Source organism: Peromyscus californicus, unplaced genomic scaffold, assembly GCF_007827085.1.
Source record: "Peromyscus californicus insignis strain IS unplaced genomic scaffold, ASM782708v3 Scaffold_11__1_contigs__length_118956290, whole genome shotgun sequence".
NCBI classification, from domain to species: Eukaryota; Metazoa; Chordata; class Mammalia; order Rodentia; family Cricetidae; genus Peromyscus; species Peromyscus californicus.
In genome coordinates this window covers 101369593-101389524 of record NW_026294402.1, presented here as the reverse complement: position 1 = coordinate 101389524, position 19932 = coordinate 101369593, and the positions used below count along the sequence as shown (strand labels likewise).

General features: G+C 44.9%; 1 protein-coding gene across 1 annotated transcript in view; it reads left to right on the top strand.

The window, feature by feature from the left end:
* The window catches only part of Rad54l2 (RAD54 like 2), a 97208-nt gene that overhangs the window by 69042 nt on the left and 8234 nt on the right, over positions 1-19932 (top strand). The window contains exons 9-20 of the mRNA XM_052719516.1: positions 577-773; positions 2949-3291; positions 4107-4284; positions 5734-5985; positions 6179-6297; positions 8129-8247; positions 10559-10658; positions 11637-11842; positions 12229-12401; positions 14366-14562; positions 16304-16503; positions 18132-18221. Coding sequence (XP_052575476.1) covers positions 577-773; positions 2949-3291; positions 4107-4284; positions 5734-5985; positions 6179-6297; positions 8129-8247; positions 10559-10658; positions 11637-11842; positions 12229-12401; positions 14366-14562; positions 16304-16503; positions 18132-18221 — 2174 coding nt within the window. The remainder of the gene's footprint in view (positions 1-576; positions 774-2948; positions 3292-4106; positions 4285-5733; positions 5986-6178; positions 6298-8128; positions 8248-10558; positions 10659-11636; positions 11843-12228; positions 12402-14365; positions 14563-16303; positions 16504-18131; positions 18222-19932) is intronic.

Below are 19932 nucleotides of genomic sequence, written 5' to 3'. Positions count from 1 at the left end.
CTTGGATTTCAGAACTATTGGTCACCTGTAGTTAGTGCACCACTGAGAGGACTCGGGTGTGCCAGTGGAGCGCCTGCCAAGGGTCTCTGTCGTCCATTGCCTTTGCCTCTGTACTGTTTGCTTTTGTTTTCATCATGGAGCCTGGTCAGGTGACATGTGCAGTGTTGCCCTTCTTCCCGTGATTTGTGCTTACCACGGGAATTCCTTAGAATGCTCTCTCGAGCGTTCCCGGCAGTCGTAGGTATACACTCAGGGGCTTAGCGTGTTCTTTTACTTTCTGCCATTGAATTATTGATTCTCACTGTTTAGCCGCCATCATTGATCCAGTCCAGTATAAATTAGTATTTCTGGGATACTAGGAAAGTCCTTGAGTAGCTAGTCCAACTTGTGCTTGCTGCAAATGAAATCTTTGGCAATAAAGCATTCCAAGTATTAGTCAGTGGCGCTTTGATTAAAGAATTCTTCCTGAGTAGCAGCAGAAGCAGCAATGCAGTCTTTCTGTTGACTTTTTTTGAAAACTGAAAGCCAACTTTATGGGACGGTTCATAGCTCACAGTTCTCTCCTCACTCCTACAGGACAGTGGCGTCTCGTGCGAAAGTGACGGCGGATTGGGTGTCTGAGGGTGGAGTGCTGCTGATGGGCTATGAAATGTACAGACTGCTCACTCTGAAGAAGTCCTTTGCCACAGGTAGACCGAAGAAAACCAAGAAACGCTCTCACCCCGTCATTATTGATCTGGATGAGGAAGATCGACAGCAGGAGTTCCGGAGAGGTGGGTGGCTTGTCCTGGGACACTCCTGCTGTGTCAGGGGCCAGAGTGGCCAAAGCACCAGTTAGATGTGAAATGAATTGTTACTGTAAACCAGGAAGCTGGTGGGACCACCGCCAGTGCCTTTCAGAAAGTGCTGTGTTTTCTGCAAGCCACACCTGGCCTCAGAGGACCTCCCCTGTCTTTGTGTCTCTGTTTGACTTACCAGACAGCGGAGAAAGTAGCCACCGCCTTTACCACTTCATAGAGATGTTCTAAGAAAGCATTAAGAGAGCACAAACGGTTTGTATTGTTCATATAAGGGCAGGACATGATGGTGTACGCTTTTAAATCCCAAGACTTGAGAGGGAGAGGCAGGCATATCTCTGTGAGTTTGAGGCCATCCTTTCTACATAGTGAGTTCCAGACCAGCCAGAACTACATAGTGAGACCCTGTCTCAAAACAAACAAACAAAAAATCCTCTAAAGCTAATATAAAGATGATGATGATGATGATGATGATGATGATGATGATGATTTGGGCTGTTGAGATGTTTCAGTGGTTAAGAGCACTTGTTCTTCCAGAGGACCCAGGATGACCCAGGGGATCAGATGCCCTCTTCTGACCTCTGTAGGCACCAAGTATACACATGGTACACAGATAGGCATACATACAAACACTCACACATACATAAAATGAATACACTTAGTAAAATTAAAACTTAAAAAATAATTATTTTGCTAATTTGCTTGAGAATTTCATACAATGTATTTTGATCATATTTACCCTCCTTCAACTCTTCCCAGACCTGCCCTCTCCACCCTCATCTCCCTACCCATCAACTGAATTTTCTTTCCTGGCAACTCGAGATCAGTTTATGTTGCTCTTGGGAGTTGGTGTTGTTGACCCTCCAGGGATGATATCATTAAAGAAAACCCACTCTCCCTGTCCCAGCGGCTACCAAATACCAATAACTCCTCAGCTAGTGTTGGGATTCTCACCCAACTTTCCTCCTCCATGCTGGGTTTGCCTGACTTGAACTTGCCCAGGTTTTGTGCATGCATGCTGTCAAAATAACTGTTGAGTCCCTATCTCCAACTGCCCTGCTGTGTCCAGAAAACACTGATTCTTTGAAGTTACCCACCACCTCTGCCTCTTACAATCTTTCTACCCTCTCTTCCACAAAGATTTCTGGTGTGTCTGTGTGCGCGCGTGTGTGCACACATGTGATGTGTACATTCTCTTTATGGATGAGCACACTACAGTTTCTTATTCTCTGCATGTTGACCTGTTGTGGGTCTCCGTGTTAATTGCCCTCTATAAGGAGAGGCTTCTCTGATGAGGATGAGAGATGTACTGAGCTATGGATTTCCATTCTATTTTTGTTTGTTTGTTTTGTTGTTGTTTTTTGAGACAGGGTTTCTCTGTGTAGCTTTGGTGCCTGTCCTGGATCTCGCTCTGTAGACCAGGTTGGCCTCAAACTCACAGAGATCCGCCTGGCTCTGCCTCCTGAGTGCTGGGATTAAAGGCGTGCACCACTTCCGCCCGGCCCATTCTATTTTTTAAGGAGCCTTTGTCCATTGAAAATTTTAAGGCTTTAGAAGCCATTTATTGTATAAGTCTTCATTCTGTGAGATTGTCTGTTCTAGGTTTGCCTCTGTGGTAGACAGAGCTGGAGTGAACATGCCATTTAGCAGTGACTGGTGAATAATTGTGAGAAGACTTTGTCCTTAACTAGCTCCTGTCATCCAGCCTTCAGAAAGACCCAAAATGCTAGATGGCAAGAGCCCACTGTGGTGTCTGAGTTATTCCCATGGATTTCATGCAGACATATTTTTAATCCTAGGCTCACAATTTGTGGTGACCCCTTCTCTGTTCTCCAATTGATTTAAGCCTTAGGATTGCAAGGAATTTTTACTTTTAGCTTGAAAAAGAAAAATTGAAAGTGAGTAAGTAAAATAATGAAAAGATGGGGGTAAGAAGATATACATGCAAGAGTCAGTGTCCAGATTAGCCGGCATCCCACTAAACACACAGGAGCTTGTCTCGCTGCTTCCCTTTTACCAATGGGGGCTGACTCTTGCTTCCCCGCTTCCTTCATTTCTTCTGTCTCTTCCAGGGTTCTCCCCTACTTCTCATATTATTGACTAAGAGCAGACCCTCTCACCCTCTGACTCCGGATCCTCTTCCCTCCTTAGAGTTTGAGAAGGCCTTATGCCGCCCTGGTCCTGATGTGGTGATTTGTGACGAGGGACACCGCATCAAAAATTGCCAAGCCAGCACCTCACAGGCTCTGAAGAACATCCGTTCTCGTCGGCGGGTAGTGCTGACTGGGTACCCTCTACAGAACAACCTCATTGAGTACTGGTGCATGGTGGACTTTGTGCGCCCAGATTTCCTTGGTACTCGTCAGGAGTTCAGCAACATGTTTGAACGCCCTATCCTGAACGGGCAGTGTATTGACAGCACACCTCAGGATGTCCGCCTCATGCGCTACCGGAGCCATGTTTTGCATAGCCTCCTGGAGGGCTTTGTGCAGAGGTGAGGCCTTGTTTTCTGAGTCTTTAGGGGGATGGAGGGCATGCCAAAGCTGTTGTGAAGGGGAAATGTTACCCCTGGAGGGCCTTTCCTAGTGGAGCAGCAATAAAACTGGGTAACTACCAGATGGTGGATGTACTGTCTCTGCTCTCTGAAAGCTTGGCCTATAAGCACTTCGCTCAGAAGTTAGCGTTGTTGCACGTGGTGGCACATGTCTCCTTGTACTCAGGAGCATGAGGTAGGTGAGTCTGAGGCCAGCATGTGCTACTTAGCAAGCTCGAGCCAGTGTTATCTAAAGTCACTGAAACACCTCTTAACTTGTTTAAAAGAAGAAGAAGAAGAAGAAGAAGAAGAAGAAGAAGAAGAAGAAGAAGAAGAAGAAGAAGAAGAAGAAGAAGAAGAAGAAGAAGAAGGAGTCAGCATTCTGCTGACTTTGATAAAAGAATAAATATGATTTTAGGATATTGCTTTACCAGTTTCAGCATCCCAGTAGATGTAGTGTAGGCTAGCCTAAAACAGTTCTTCAGTTCCTCCTGTAGGATGACAGATGTGGAAAAAGGTCAGAGAGGCATCCCTGAATTGGGGCATGAACCTAGAGTTCCTTTGGCCTTAATACTCAGTTAGTCATGGCTTGGGACAGGTTACTTTGTCTGAACCACCCTGCTCTAACAGAAGGATGCGTTGCATGTTGAGAGATTTCTAGAAGATGGTGTGGCAATTGCAAGTGAAGGCCTGTTTGTATCCTGTACTGACCCATATTGGCCACAGTTCCTGGCTATGCTTCCTATAGGCCACTTCTAATCTCTGTGCCTCTGTAGGAGAGGCCATACTGTGTTGAAGATTCACCTCCCTGCCAAAGAAGAGAATGTGATCCTGGTGCGGCTTTCTCAGATCCAGCGAGATTTGTACACACAATTCATGGACCGTTTCCGGGACTGTGGTAGCAGTGGCTGGTTGGGGCTGAATCCTCTGAAGGCTTTCTGTGTGTGCTGCAAGGTGAGTGGGGACCTCAGGGAAGATGGATCAGAACTAAGGGTACACATAATTCCCACTAGGGTGTTGCTCCTGGTGGGAATCCTTGGTGAAGGAAGAAGGAAGTGAGAGGGGCTGCTGCCTCAGTTCACAACACTGGAGCATTCTTTGGAGACTCCAAGGGAGACATGCTGATTGTATGCTACAAAACTTCTGAGGGTGCTGCTCATGTAGTATGTCCAGTGTTTCCTTTAGGAGCACAGCTGCTGCATGGTTGGTGGTGCCCAACTCCACAATCCATCCTTTCTTACTCACTTTTTCTCTTGGAAAAGAATGGTGACGCATGACTATTGTGGGATGGAGGTGTTTACTGCTATGTTACTGAGGCTGGTCCTGGTGGCCTCAGCCTATAATGCTACATTCAGGAGGTTGAAGTAGGAGCATAGTGATTTGGGACAGCTTGAGCTACACAGGGAGACACTGCCTCCAAAAGTAGAACATAAAAGAAGTTATACAAAACGCCTTCTGACTGCTCTGTGTTTAATAGATTGAGATCTCTCGCATCCCTGTGGTGATCCTAGCTCTTTGACTTAGTGTCTCTGGTTATACTCTTGGCAGATCTGTTAAGTGTTGTTTCTGATTCCCCTTACTTTAGTAAGTCTGCTGAAGATATATCTCTGGGGTCAGGTGGCGTCTCTTCAGTCATATTTAGAGTCTCACTATATAGTCCAGGTTGTCTTGGAACTCGCATCCTCCTGCCTCAGCCTCCTGAATGTGGGGATTACTGGTACGTGCCACCATACTTGGCAATGGATAGGATTTCAAAATGTCTCTTTTGTCTTTTGAAAGAGGGTCTTGCTATGTTGTCTTGATTGGCCTTAAGCTCTTGGCAATCCTCTTGCCTCAGCCTTCCCAGGGTGTAGATTATAAGCAAGTGTCACATGGCTTTCAGAATGCTGCTTTGGTAGCTCTGTCTCAATGAGAGCCAAGAGACAAAAGTGGAAGGGCTCTTGTGATGGTGCTCAGGGTTATGGCAGCCTTCCTTCTGTCTCCTTTGCCAGGAATTCTCAACATTTCCTAGGAATTGTTCCTGAAGTCACATATGATTGGTCGTCTATTAGTCAGATAATCTGTTTTTCATAGGGAGGGATTAATTTTGTTTTGTATAGTAGCTGAATGTAGTCATATAAAGAAAACAAAACACTCTTTCCCTGCTTGAGTTAAGAATGAAATGTTCATGACACAAACTTTTTGATTATACACCAAACACACTGGCATTTCCAATTCACGTGTCACGGTCATCAGAGCCAGCAGTGAAATTGCAAGTTCTTTGACTCTGAAGGATTTGGGGGTACATTAATTTTGAGTATGCAATGTGAGCTGTAGCAGATGTTTGTTTGAACATGTTTCCATACTCCTCAGGACACCCTTGGAATGTTCTCTGGTCTATACTTTTCCTTTGTTTAACTTCAGATCTGGAACCATCCTGATGTTCTGTATGAAGCCCTTCAGAAGGAAAACCTAGCCAATGAGCAGGACCTAGATGTGGAAGAGCTTGGCTCAGCAGGGACCAGTGCCCGTTGCCCATCACAGGGCACAAAAGTCAAGGGAGAAGATAGCACCTTGGCTTCCTCAATGGGAGAAGCAACCAATAGCAAGTTCCTCCAGGGAGTTGGCTTTAACCCTTTCCAGGAGCGAGGCAATAACATAGTTACGTATGAATGGGTGAGTCAAACCATCAACAACTTCTGAGGAGGGGTGGTACTGACAGCCTGGGGAAAGGATGGTGTACACAGGGCACCGCACTGCTGGGCCTGTGCAAAGAATGCTGAAGGTGGTCAGCGGGCCACTGCCTTAGAGAGGGGATTTTATTTCCACTCATCCAGCCTTGGACCTGCTCCAATCTTCTCTTTTGTAGGCCAAGGATCTCCTGACTAATTACCAGACGGGAGTCTTGGAAAATTCTCCCAAGATGGTACTTCTTTTCCACCTGATTGAAGAAAGTGTGAAGCTTGGGGACAAGATCCTTGTGTTTAGGTAAGAAGAGAAATTCCCAGTTGAGGCTTGGTGTCTATAGGAAGGATGAATGCAGCACCTCTGCAGTGAGACCATCTAACTTCATACCCGTACCTGGCCTTTTCCAGTGCTCTGTGACCAAGCACTTGGAGGTAGGGCTTTCTGGCATCCCAATGCCCAAACCAGGTTTTTTTCGTTATCATTGGAGATCATATCCTAGATATCCTAGTCCTTCAGACTGTGGCCCAGACCAAACTGGACTAGTTTTTATTTATTTATTTTTTTAACATTTATTTGTGTATTTGCTGTATTTATTTATGTTTAAATTTTTCTTTTTTAAGATTTATTTGTTTGTTTGTTTGTTTGTTTATTATGCGGTGTTCTACCTGCATGTATCCCTGCAGGCCGGAAGAGGGCACCAGATCTCATTATAGATGGTTGTGAGCCACCATGTGGTTGCTGGGAATTGAACTCAGGTCCTTTGGAAGAGCAGTCAGTGCTCTTAATCTCTGAGCCATCTCTCCAGCCCTAAATTTTTCATTTACCTTAAATTTGTGATGCTAGGAGTTGAACCTAGGACCTCATGCATACCAGGCAAGCACTCTAGCATTGAGATTAGGCTTGGCAGCAAGTGCCTTTATGTGCTAAGCTGTCTTGTCCCCTCTCTTTAGGTTTTTGAGACAGGGCTCATATAGCCAGGCTGGTTTGAGTGCCTGATTCTTTGCCGAGTGGTAGGATTATAGGTGCGTATCACCACCCCTCACATTCCTTTTAAAAATTTGAGACAGAGTCTTACTAAGTTCCCTGGGCTGGTCTTGAATTTACTCTGAAGCCTAGGCTGGCCTTGAATTTGTGTTCCTCTTGCTTCAGCCTCACATGAAGGTGAGATTACCAAGCCCGACTAGTTTTTACACTTCAGTCTATAAGAAAAAATACAAAGACTAAAGAGTACATTTGGTTAGTCGGATGTGGTGGCTTTTAATCCCTGCACCTGGGAGACAGAGGCATGTGGATCTCTGTGAGTTCCAGGACAACCAGGGCTATGTAGAGAAACCCTGTCTCAAACCAAATCAAAGAACAAACAAGTGAAAAGACTGTATGTGTCTACAAAACCTAAAATGTTTGCTGTTTTGCCCTTTATAGAGCACATTTGCTGATCCTTCTATCCCTTCCCCCTCTTTTTTTAAAGTAAGGTTTTGCATATAAGGCCAAGTAAGTGATGTGATTTATGCCATGGTGACATTCTAGGTTTGTCTGGGGCTTTGAGTCTCACCAAGACCTGACTATATACAAGGAAACAGGCATGAAGTGGATTGTTTCTGACCACATTGTGCCCCAAGGACCTGGTTTGGGAGCCTCAGATGAGGGCTTCCACCTGTGACAGTCAGTTTCAGACTTGTTCCCTGATTTTACATACTGCTTTTCAAGAACCCAGCTCTCTGAATGTTTTGAAAACAGTCAAATAGATCCATCGCCATAGTCAGATGCTTAAGATTGGCTATTTCCCAGTTAGACTCATTTGTATCTCATGTAGTGTTGGATTGCACTACCAAATCCTACTGAGCATTCAGTTAAACCCCAGAATTTTCAGTGGAGAGATTAAGGAATCAGAGAAATAGTCTTTTGTTTGATTGTTTGGTTGTTTTTCTGTTTTATTTCTATGGGTTGGTGGTAATAAGTATATGGATAACGGCTCCCATTATGACTGAAGGAGAATATCCTTGGTTGTTCTTGGTGAAGTTCCATCTTACAGGGAGTAGGTTGGGGGAACTCCATTTGAAGGTTACACATGAGTGGAAGAGCAAGGGTCCTTGAGGTTTGGGAGCCATCTGAATGACTTTTTCCCTTGCAGCCAGAGTCTGTCTACCTTGGCTCTCATCGAGGAGTTCCTAGGGAAACGAGACGTGCCCTGTCTGCCTGGGGCCGAGGGCCAGGGAGCCCAGAAGTGGGTTCGAAATGTCAGCTACTTCCGTGAGTTTATTGCTGCGTTGTTTCTGGAGTCTGAGCAAGATCTATTTAAGGGCTTCCTCTTCCCCTTTCTCTCTCTCTTTCTCTTTTCCAACTCCGTTATTCTTCAAGTATATAGAAATACGTGATTAGCCAAGAAATAGGGAGTTACTGAAAGGTAGCTTGAGAAAGAACCACTACTAGGGCTGGAGAGATGGTTCAAGTGCTAGGATTAAAGACACGTGTGACCATGCTGGCTCAAAGCTGGCTTCTAAAGAGGGCAGAGTCACTGTGTGGGGGTGGCTGGAGGAGCCTTAGGTAGAAGATGGGAAGAATTTGCAAGTTTAGAACCACTATGGCCTAATGACTGTCCAAATCAGAGTGAGCATGAACCTAGATCATACTTTCTCTATAGGGGAGCTAAATACTCCTAAGGGGATGACAAGTTTGGGAGTGTGTATGTGGGGGGATGTATAATTTATAAGTTTGTGTAACCATGTCTACATTCTATCTATAATATTAATATTTCATGGAAGACATGGTGTGATTGAGAAAAGGTGTCTAAAAGTGAATGGTAATTAAAAAAATAAAAGTTGAGAAATGTTGGCCCTACCCTGTTGACATTTGGCCTAGACTTTGGCTATACGTGTCTAACGTGTGTGTTGTAGGATATTCAGTAATATCTGTATTTTTTTCCAACTTGATGTCACTAGCCTCTTAAATTTTGAGAACCAAAAATGCCTCCAGTCATTGTCAGATTGTTCCCTGGGGGTAGGAGAGTGGAAAAATAACCCTTTGAGAACCACTGGCCTAAAGAAATGATTTAGAGAAATGGAGGTTCAGAGCTTGTGTTTTCTATAGGATTGTCCAATGAGACAGTGGTGAGCTGTGCTTCCGTATTACAAAACTCAGGTTAGAAAGTAAGTTGGGGTCCTGATTGAAAACACGAATACTAGGCAACTAAAATGTCTGCTTGCTATAACAGTAGTAATTCAGTTCCCTGTCTGGTATCTCATATTCTTGACTTGTCCTTTCCCCAGTACTTACCTGCTTCATAAATGAAGGTGATAATTTCTTCCACGTGTGAACTTTGGTCTTTTTGTTCTTAATGAATGACACTGCTTCAAGTCTTTTTCTTTTTTAAAGACAGAGTCTCACTACATAGCCATGGTTGGCCTGGGACTCACTATGTAGACTAAGTTGGCCTTGAACTCTTCTTAGGGGTCATTCTGCCTTTGCTTCCCAAGTGCTGGGATAAACGTTGTGCATTACCATACCTTACCCTTTGGGGTCTTTTTTTAAAATAGCAAATTCTTAACATCAAGAGCTTTATTTAAAAAAAAAAAAGAAAGAAAGAAAGAAAGAAAGAAAGAAAGAAAGAAAGAAAGAAAGAAAGAAAGAAAGAAAAAAGAAAGAAAGAAAGAAAAGCAACAATGTCTTCCTGGACCTGGTGGCACACACCCATAAACCCAGCATTTAGTGGCTGGGTTAAGATGATTGTGAGGTGAGAGCTAGCCTGGACTATACAGTGACACTGTTTAAAAAACCAAAGCCGTCTCAGGGAAGAGGAGTGATGGAAGAACATGGTCTATATTAAAACACAAAATCCTTGGTGTTCCATTACTCACTAGGAGTCCCAAAAGAAGCTGAATGGGCATTTTGAGTCAGTCTTTTCTAAGTTCCATCGGTGAGTCTTAGGCACTCTTTAGTCTAGAAACCCTAGCCTTAGAATTCACTAGAGGAGAAAAATGTGTTTTATAGATTTCTCTCCCCACCCCCACCCCCCCAGACAGGGTTTCTCTGTGTAGACCACCCCAAACTCAGAGAGGTCTATCTGCTTCTGCCTCCCAAATGCTGGTATTAAAGGCATGCACCACCACTGCCTGACTGGATTTTATAGTTTTATGTTACATGTAAGAGTTACTTGAGTCTACTTTCACAGTGCTGATGTCCAGGCTCCATCTTAGACCCATGGTTTGCCCAGTGGGTAGACATTTTGTTTTGTTTTGTTTTAAAAACATTTGGAGGGTTGGAGAGATGGCTCAGTGGTTAAGAGCTCATACTGCTTGCTCTCGCAGAAGACCAGAATTTAGATCCTAGTGTCTACGTTAAGTAGGTCACAAATACCTATAGCTCTAGCTCCTAGGGAATCTGATGTGTGTGGCCTCTGTATGCACCTGCACTCATATGTATATCCCTACACACAGACATAGTAACATATACAATTAAAAATAAAATAAATATTTTTTTTAAAAACCCACGTATTTTTGCAGTGACTTTGCTGAGTTCCTCTGCCCTCATCTATTCATTTGGGTTTGTTTTTCTTTCTTCCTAGGGCTAGATGGTAGCACCCCTGCCTTCGAGAGAGAGCGGCTCATTAATCAGTTCAATGATCCCAGCAACCTCACCACCTGGTTGTTCCTTCTTTCCACAAGGTGAGTGGAGTCTGTCAGGGGGTGTTCCTGCAATTTGCCACCTGGGCAGGTACCGCAGAGTTTCATCTAAATCAGAGAAGAGCTCTACTCAGGTTTGTAATTTATTTTTTGAGGTCAGAAAGGGGATCCTGGGAAAAGTTGTTATGAAGGTAGTCATCATAGTGTCATAAAGTTCTTTGAGACCTTCATTAATAATTGTCATAATTAGATTTTCTCTCAGGGGTGCTTTATGGCAAGGAGTGCTTTGTTACATTAGATGATGTGATATCAATGTAAGGAAAAATGCTTTAGAAAGTGAAAAGTACCCAATCTCAGCAATCAGGAGGTAGGAGGATTTTGAGTTTAAGGCCAGCCTGAGTTCTATCACTGAGTACTGCCTCAAAACATAAGAACAAACCAATACGAAAAACAAATTGAAAATGTAGTATAACTGTAAAAGACTGATGTTTTCTGTTTCATGACAAGTACTTTAAAGGCTCTGTTGCTTTCTACCAACAGTATTCAACAGTGTAGGGGTTCTTTTTCGTTTGTTTGTCTGAAATGAGGTCTCATGTAGCCCATGCTGGTCCTTAGCTCCTGATCTTTCTGCCTGTACTGCTCATAAACTGGGATCGTAGGCTTGTGCCACCATTCCCAGTAGATAGGAGTCTTTCATCCCCATTAGGTGTTAAAGTAAAAACACTGGGAACATTTTATGTACAGACATTTCTACATTCAGAGGGACAGCTCTCTGGAGCTATATGTAGGGTTTACCTTTTCCAGGGGTATGGAGAGCTACAGACACTGTTATATTGAACTTCAGGGTACACTTTTTAATGTTTGAGGAGCAAGCATCGTGTTTACCAGGACAACAAAATCCTTGAGTTTACTCTGCTTGAGACAAAGAGTGATGTTGGGGTAGGAGTCACAGAGGGCAAAGCTTACTAGAAAACCATCTTTAAGACTAAGAGCTCTATGGTTGTTGCTTATGTCTTCAAGGGCCGGATGCTTGGGTGTGAATCTGATTGGTGCCAACCGAGTGGTGGTATTTGATGCTTCCTGGAACCCTTGCCATGATGCCCAGGCAGTTTGTCGGGTATACCGTTATGGCCAGAAAAAGCCCTGTCACATCTATCGCCTTGTAGCTGATTATACTCTTGAAAAGAAGATCTATGACCGGCAGATTTCCAAGCAGGGCATGTCAGGTGTGCCATTTTCCAGAATACTCCAGATATACTTCTATACCAGCTGCCGTCCTATACGGACAGGGTCGAGGGTGTGAGGGGAGGAGCAGGGCTTGGGAACACAGATAGGCTTTGAATCATAGAATGCCAGAAGTTTCTCCCATATCATTCTAATTCAGATCATTAAGGAGATTGGCCTCATATTGTGGAAAGTAAGTTTAATAAGAGGAGTTAGTAGTTTTCTATGCTGTTTCCATTTTATCAGGGCCCTTGGTCTGACCTTTGACTTTGGTGTGGAAGACGTTTCCTTGTTGTCAGTTAAGCCACTTCCTCCCTGCTGACCTGTGCAGTTGGGTTGTCAGTCTTCTCTGGCGTGTGCTGACTTTGTTCTTACCTTTTTCCTCTAGACCGGGTAGTGGATGATCTCAACCCAATGCTGAACTTTACCCGGAAGGAAGTGGAAAACCTGCTGCACTTTGTTGAGAAGGAGCCAGCTCCCCAAACATCTTTGGATATAAAGGGGATCAAGGAGTCAGTCTTGCAGCTTGCCTGTCTGAAGTACCCTCACCTTATCACCAAGGTAAATACCTGATGTACATGACATCCTTGGTATGGCAGACTCCATCAGTGAAGGCTTGTTTGGCAAATCTGCTTCCTTCTGAAGTGGTGCATGCACACGCCTGGGACTGAAGTGATCTTTTGCTGACCCTACCTACCTCCACCCCTTGTCTGGTCTTTGGAGTGTTGAGCTTAGTCAGCCCTGTCCAACAATCTGACCACTGTGAATCTCCCTAACAGAAGGAGGAAGTAAGTTCTGAATGCAGTTGAATTCTGTGAACTCTCTATTCTTTTGGTAGGGAATATAAACTTAGGCATTTGAAACTGATACTAGTTGTGAACTCTATTATTTATTTTTAAGATTTATTTTTACTTTTAGTTGTGTGTATGTGTGTGTCTTTGTGGGTATGTACATGTGAATGCAGGTACCCGTGTAGCCCAGAGGTGTTGGATCCTCCCGTAGCTGGAGTTACAGGTGAAAGACCCCCGTAGGTAGTCTTCCCTCTGGAGAGACCCTCGCCCAGAGATCACACCGAGACCACAAGTCAGATGCAAACAGCAAGAGGCTTTATTCCGGAACACGGGTACCCGGGGCGACACAGTCCCTCCAGAGGCTGAAGAGACTGGCGCGCCGACGGGCTGGAGTGGAGGGTTTTTATAGGGTCGGGCAGCAGAAGGGCGGGTACAGAAGCAAGAAGCATAGTTTACAGGGTTCTGATTGGACGATTCGTATGAGGCCAGGTTCAAACTCAGGACAGCTCGTGGTTTTTCCCCCCGAGCTCGACACGCCTGCTGACTTGGCTCTTGTCTAGGGTACAAGTTGTTTTTCTGACCTTTAGTTCCCTGTTCTGGGGCCAGGTGGCCGACCGCAGACACCCCGCTTGTTCCTGCGCCCATGTCCTCCAACTGAACCCTCCCCGTACTCCTCAGGCCCTGCTCAAAATGGCGTCAGGCCAAGCAAGCATGCTGGGGCCCCTCAGCACCACCCCAGAAGAGTCCCGGGGTCCCGGCCTGCACCTCCCTGCAGGGCTCCCCAGTCCTCAGGCCGCGCCACCCCGACAGGGTCCCCGAGTCCCCAAGCTGCGCCACCCCGGGGGTACCCAGGTCCCAGTTTGCACCGCCCGGAGGGTCCCCGGCCCTTGGCCTGCTCCATCCCGCAGGGCCAACCGGGCTCGAGGACACGGCGGGCCCGGGCTGGGAGCCTGCGGTCTCTGCCCGCCGCGCTACGACGCGGGGCCCGGGCGCGCGGGCCGCTGCGGGGCGCGCATGGCGGGCGCGGGCGGCTGGCGCGGGGACGGAGATGCGGCCGGCCTGCTGCTCCGCTCCTGGCGGCCTTTCACAGGAAGCTGTGAGTTACCCAACATGGGTGCTGGAAACTAAACTTGGGTCCTCTGCAAGAGTAGTATATGCTCGTAACTCTTAAACACAGAGTCATTTCTCCAGCCTCTTTTTAATTTTTTTTTTTTTTTTTTTTTTTTTTTTTTTTTTTGGTTTTTCGAGACAGGGTTTCTCTGTGTAGCTTTGCGCCTTTCCTGGGACTCACTTGGTAGTCCAGGCTGGCCTCGAACTCACAGAGATCCGCCTGGCTCTGCCTCCCGAGTGCTGGGATTAAAGGCGTGCGCCACCACCGCCCAGCTCTTTTTAATTTTTAAAAAGAGTGTGCGTGCGTGTGTGTGTGTGTGTGTGTGTGTGTGTGTGTGTACGCACAAATGTGTGAACTCGTGCATCCACCATGGCATGCATGTGGAGATAAGAGTCAATTCTCTCTTTCTCCCTGTATGTGTATTCTGGGAATTGAACTCAGGTCACCAGGGTACAGCTTACTAGCCCATAAACTACACTCTTGACAGAACCTGCTTACCTACAAGCAGACTTTTTGCCAGTGTTGGAAACAACCAACCTCGTCTTGGTTCCATATAAGACTCACTGTACATCAGTTGTATTTGCACAAAGACTAGTAATTAAACCCAAATGTCTTGTCTCCAGGAGCCTTTTGAGCATGAGTCATTGCTCCTCAACCGAAAGGATCACAAGCTGACCAAAGCTGAGAAGAAAGCAGCAAAGAAAAGCTACGAGGAGGACAAGCGTACATCAGTACCCTATACTCGCCCATCGTATGCGCAGTATTACCCTGCCAGTGACCAGAGCCTGACCAGCATCCCTGCCTTCAGTCAGAGGAACTGGTGAGTTGCTGAAGGAAGCGTCTGGCTGGTCTAGAATCACATTCCTTTCATCTAGTTCCTGTTCAAGCAAAGGGAGAGTGTACAGCCTGCTCTTTGGCTGCTCTGAAAAGAAGGTCCTGCTCTTAGGGTCAGGTGTCAGAGCAGCTTAGCAGCACACGTGTTCTGAATGGCTCTAGTTTTGATGACCTTGGCTGGAGAAATGAGCTGCTGATTTTGCCACTCAGCGGAGCCCTTCTGGTAGAATGGTATAAATTGGTGATTTTATGGGGCAAACTTTAAGTCACATGGGAATGTATATACCAACCAAAGAGGGCATCTTCTTCATGCATCAAGACCAAAGATACAGAACTCAGGAAGCTTATTGACAGGTAGGCTTGGTGAGATGTTCAGCAGAGAGAGTACTCTGTATGCAAGCCTGAGGACCTGAGTTCAGTTCCTGGAGCCTACATGTAAGTGGAAGGAGAGAACGGACTCTGCGTGGAGCTGTCCTCTGACTCCCACACATGCCTTGGCAAGCATGCACAATGATAATATTTTTTCCTTCATTTATTGAAAATTTACTATGTGCAAAGCATTCACACATGGCCTGGCAGAGTGCATTTAAGTACAAAGAATCAATAGAGCCATTCCAAATCAAGTGTAGGAAAAGGCACACACAGATGTCTTGAGGTAGGAAATGCCAACAAGTATAAAAAGTTTTTAAAAGCTTAGCAAGAGGAAGTTAAATCTGCTATCAGAAAACCAAATGTGGTGGTGCATGCCTGTAATCCCAGCACTCAGAATGTAGGGGCAGGAGGAGAAATTTAAGGTTATCCATGGTGAGTTTGAGGCCAACCAGGAGTATATAAGTGGTGGTGGTGGGAAGAAGAGACTGGGGGGTAGGGGGATGGGGGGTGGGAGTTGGGGAGACAGGACAGACATAAATGCAGAGAGAGAGAGAGAGAGAGAGAGAGAGAGAGAGAGAATCTTGATCTTGAATCAGGAGTAATAACTTTGTCATGTACCATCTAGTTGAAAGGTGAGCCAGGAAGAACATACCACTGACCATGGGTGATATTTTGTTAGAAAGAGATGCATAGCCAGATCTCTCTCTGGCTGTAGTACTGTCATAGAAGTCTGGCTTTGTGCAGGGGCTTTGGTTGCTCCTGCATTTGTGCGGTGGTCATAACTAGAGAGACACTGTGGAGACTGACCTAGATAGGAGCAGGAGGAGCATCATGAAGTAGTTTGGAGTAGAGAGGGGCATCTGTGTAACTTACTGAGGTTCGGGATATGTATGAGAGAGAATCAGAGAGTGTGAAATGATGCCAGAAGTTGAGATTGGTGATCATCTGAACATGTGGCATCACATAGGTGAGTCAGGATCAATTCTGCCCTTTGGATTTCAACTTCAATGGTATCAAGAGCTTGCTCTTCCTTTTTATATTTTTGTAGCATCTAATCTTCCCTTTCGATCTAGTTCCTGATGTAGATGGTCTGATTTCTAGAGAAGCAGATGGTACCTTCTATCTCTGAAAGGCATTACTCCACTAACATCTGACTGCTTATCTCTGGAAATGACCTCCTTTCTCTGCTGTGGTATCTCAGTCATGCCTCTAGGCTTCTTTAGAATTGACTAGACTCTGAGTGTTCTTCCAATGCTTCTCTCAGCAATAGCTAGGGGTAAAGGGCATATAGTCGCTCAGTGGCTGTTCTGTCCAACTCTGTAAATGTGCTTTTTTTTTTTTTTTTCCCCCTGCAGGCAGCCAACACTGAAGGGTGATGAAAAGCCTGTGGCCAGTGTTCGTCCTGTACAGTCCACCCCCATCCCCATGATGCCCCGGCATGTCCCACTCAGTGGCAGTGTAAGCGCTGCCTCCAGCACAAATCCATCCATGAACTTCCCCATCAACTACTTGCAGCGGGCAGGAGTCCTTGTGCAGAAAGTGGTCACCACGACAGGTTCGGAATCCCTGCTTGCTTTCTGGGGATTTTTTTTTTAATTTATTTATTTATTTATTTATTTATTTTTTGGTTTTTCGAGACAGGGTTTCTCTGTGTAGTTTTGGAGCCTGTCCTGGATCTCGCTCTGTAGACAAGGCTGGCCTCGAACTCACAGAGATCTGCCTGGCTCTGCCTCCTGAGTGCTGGGATTAAAAGCATGCACCTCCACCACCCGGCCTGGGGATATTCATTCTGTCTATCTATCTATCTACCTACCTACCTACCTATCTTATCTGTCTATCTCTTTAAATTAGCCCTTCCTCCTTTTTTTTTATCCTTAAAGATTTATTTATGTGTATGGGTATTTTGCCTGCATGTATGTGAATGCACCCCATGTGTACCTAGTGCCTGCAGAGGTCAGAAGAGTATGTTAGATCCCCTGGAACTGAGATGACAGTGTGAGCTGCTGTGTGGGTGCTAGGAACCAAATCTGGTCCTCTGTAATAGCAGCAGGTGCTCATAACCATTTATTTTGTGTTCATGTGTATGCCACAGTGCTCACGTGGGCCTTGGGATCAAACTCAGGTTGTCAGGTTTGACAACAGAGCACTTTATTCACTGAGCTATCTCACTGGCCCAGTGTTCTTTTGTAACTTGATGTTCATCCAGTAAGTGTCTGTCAAACACCCTTTGTATAGACCTGACCATATTTGGCACTGTAGATAAATATGAAGGTTCCCTGATCTTGAAGAATTTGCATTCTGGTGAAATATCTTAATATAATATATGGCTTGGGTTTTGTGGTTGTTGCTTTATTGTTTTAAAATGGTGGTAAGTGGAATTCTATGAATACCACAGGGACTCTGGAAATGTTCCTGGAATATCAGTTTGGGTTTCAAAGATATGAATGTGCTGAGCCTGCCTAAACGCAGGGTCAGCAGGGTATAAAAGGGGCAGCCTACCGAGCTAGGAGACCTGAACCCTTAGGATGCTCCTTTTCTGTGTCAGGTTGCTGTAGATTGGGCATGCTGGGCCAGGGAGCAATGGAGGGAGGTGGATGTTTCAGCCAACTCCGATGTTAGTTCTGAGATTCAGAGTGACTGGGGGGAAATGATTTTCCTCTTCATTTACTATTTAGAAGTATCCATGCTATACACATTTTGATGAAAGCAATATATGACATTTATTAACAATTGTGAAATAAACTGAACAAAATCTCTGTTAATCTTATTTCTCAATGCAATCTTGAAATGCTCTTTTCCAGTTGTGAGGTAATGCCAGCAAGAAAGATCAGAGCACTTTTGGAACCTAAAATGATATGGAACAAATTCAAATAGTTCAGAGTGGAGAAAAATAGAAACAACCGTTCACATGAATTTTTTTCCTAAACTAAGAACCCTATGAATTTTTAATTAAAGCAAAAAAATGTTGATCAGAAGCATGGCCGGCTGTCTAAGCAACTTTGGTTTTCATAGTAGTCTCTGATGAGACGATTGTGAAGGCTCTTCTTGTTTAACCATCTCTGATTAGATCTACAGAAAGGCTGTGGGACACTAGTTAGGATCTGGGATGGATGTGAGACTTTGTTTCCTTCTTTTCTCCAGTCATCCCCATGTCATCTAAATGCAAGGTCTGTTTTTCACTAGATATTGTTATTCCTGGACTCAACAGCTCCACAGATGTTCAGGCAAGAATCAATGCTGGTGAGAGCATCCATATCATCCGGGGGACGAAAGGTAAGAGCCTAACCAAGGGCCTTTGTGTGAGAGTGCTAAGCTGAGAATCAGAATAAATACTTACGGTTTAATCTCGAGAGGACATAGGAACCATCCCCTAAGATGGGATGAATAGTGAGAACGTGGCATTTCTATGAGCTGGCATTAAATGAGGATATCGGTCAGTGGCGTAAAAGAAGGCAATTGGGGTTCCCATGTTTCTGTATCTTTTGTTTTTATAGAAAATCTTGGGGTGAATATGTATAGATGTAAAAATACCAAAACTGTGGGAAAGAGTTATGGAGTGGGTTGTGAGCCAATGTATGTGCTGTTGTGTCATTTATATACAATGTCTTTGAGCCAGGGTGGTGGTCCCCAGCTGGGAAATATATACTGTACATGAATTAGTGCAGATGTGTTGCACAACAGAATTTTTAGTGTGGTGATTTTACAAAGCCCAATATTTTGCTAGGCGTAGTAGTACACGCCTTTAGTCCCAGTACTTGGCTGGCAGAGAAAGGCAGATCTCTGAGTTTGAGGCCAGCCTGGTCTATGTAGTAAATTCAAGGACAGCCAGAGCTTATTGAGACCCTATGTCAACAAAACAAACAAACAATTAAAAACCAATAAATAAATAAATAGCCCAACATGTTTCTGGCATTCTTACAGAAGAAGATGATGTCACTGAAATGAAAAACATAGGCTTAATAGTGTAAGGACACAAACAACTGAGTTTGTTTCCATAGTTGTCCTTCTCTAGTGCATGTGTTGTATGCATCCCCACACACTCCAGCTCCCATGGTCTGTCACTGAGTGCCATCCCTGTATGAGGCTGCTTGAGGCTTTATGTTTGGAGGATTTTGCTCTAGTCTCCATTGGATCAGGGAAAAGGACCACAGAGTACACAGACACAGAAAGCTCTCCCCAGCCTGGCAGTGATGGTGTGTGCCTTTAATCACAGCACTCAGGAGGCAGAGGCATGCAGATCTCTGTGAGTCCAGCCTGGTCTACAGAGCAAGTTCTAAGACAGTCAATGCTACAAAGAGAAACCCTGTCTTGAAAAGCCAAAGGGGGGGTGGGGGCTCTTCCTAGTATGGAACCCCACCTTTTAACTGCTCTCCTTAGAGCAAGGATCAGCAGAGTGAACTGTGTGTGTCATGTCTAGCCTGCTCTAGTACTATACCAGAAGTCTATTGTATATTTTCCTTTTTCCTTTTCTCTCTCTCGACCCCCCTTTGGCTTTTCAAGACAGGGTTTCTCTTTGTAGCATTGACTCTCTTAGAACTTGCTCTGTAAACCAGGCTGGACTCACAGAGATCCGAGTGCCTCTGCCTCCTGAGTGCTGGGATTAAAGGCGTGCGCCACCAGCACCGCCCGGCTGTATTTTACATTTTTAATTAGTGGAAAACTGAAGAAAATCAAGGGAAAAATCAAGAATAATATTTTGCGACATGGAAACTATATGAAATTCACATTTTCTTTTCCAAAATAACTTTATTTGAAGTGAAATGATAATACAGGTTAAAAAAGAGAGGTAAGGCCAGTGAGATGATGGAGCAGGTAAAAGCACTCACCACCAAGCCTGGTGACCTGAGTGTCATTCCTGGGTCCCACTTGACTTCCACAAATTGTTCTCTGACCTTTACGTTTGCACCCTGGCACACACCTGCATACATACAATAAATAAATGTAATAATAAGATTGTTTTAATTTTTTAAAAAATTTTATTTTA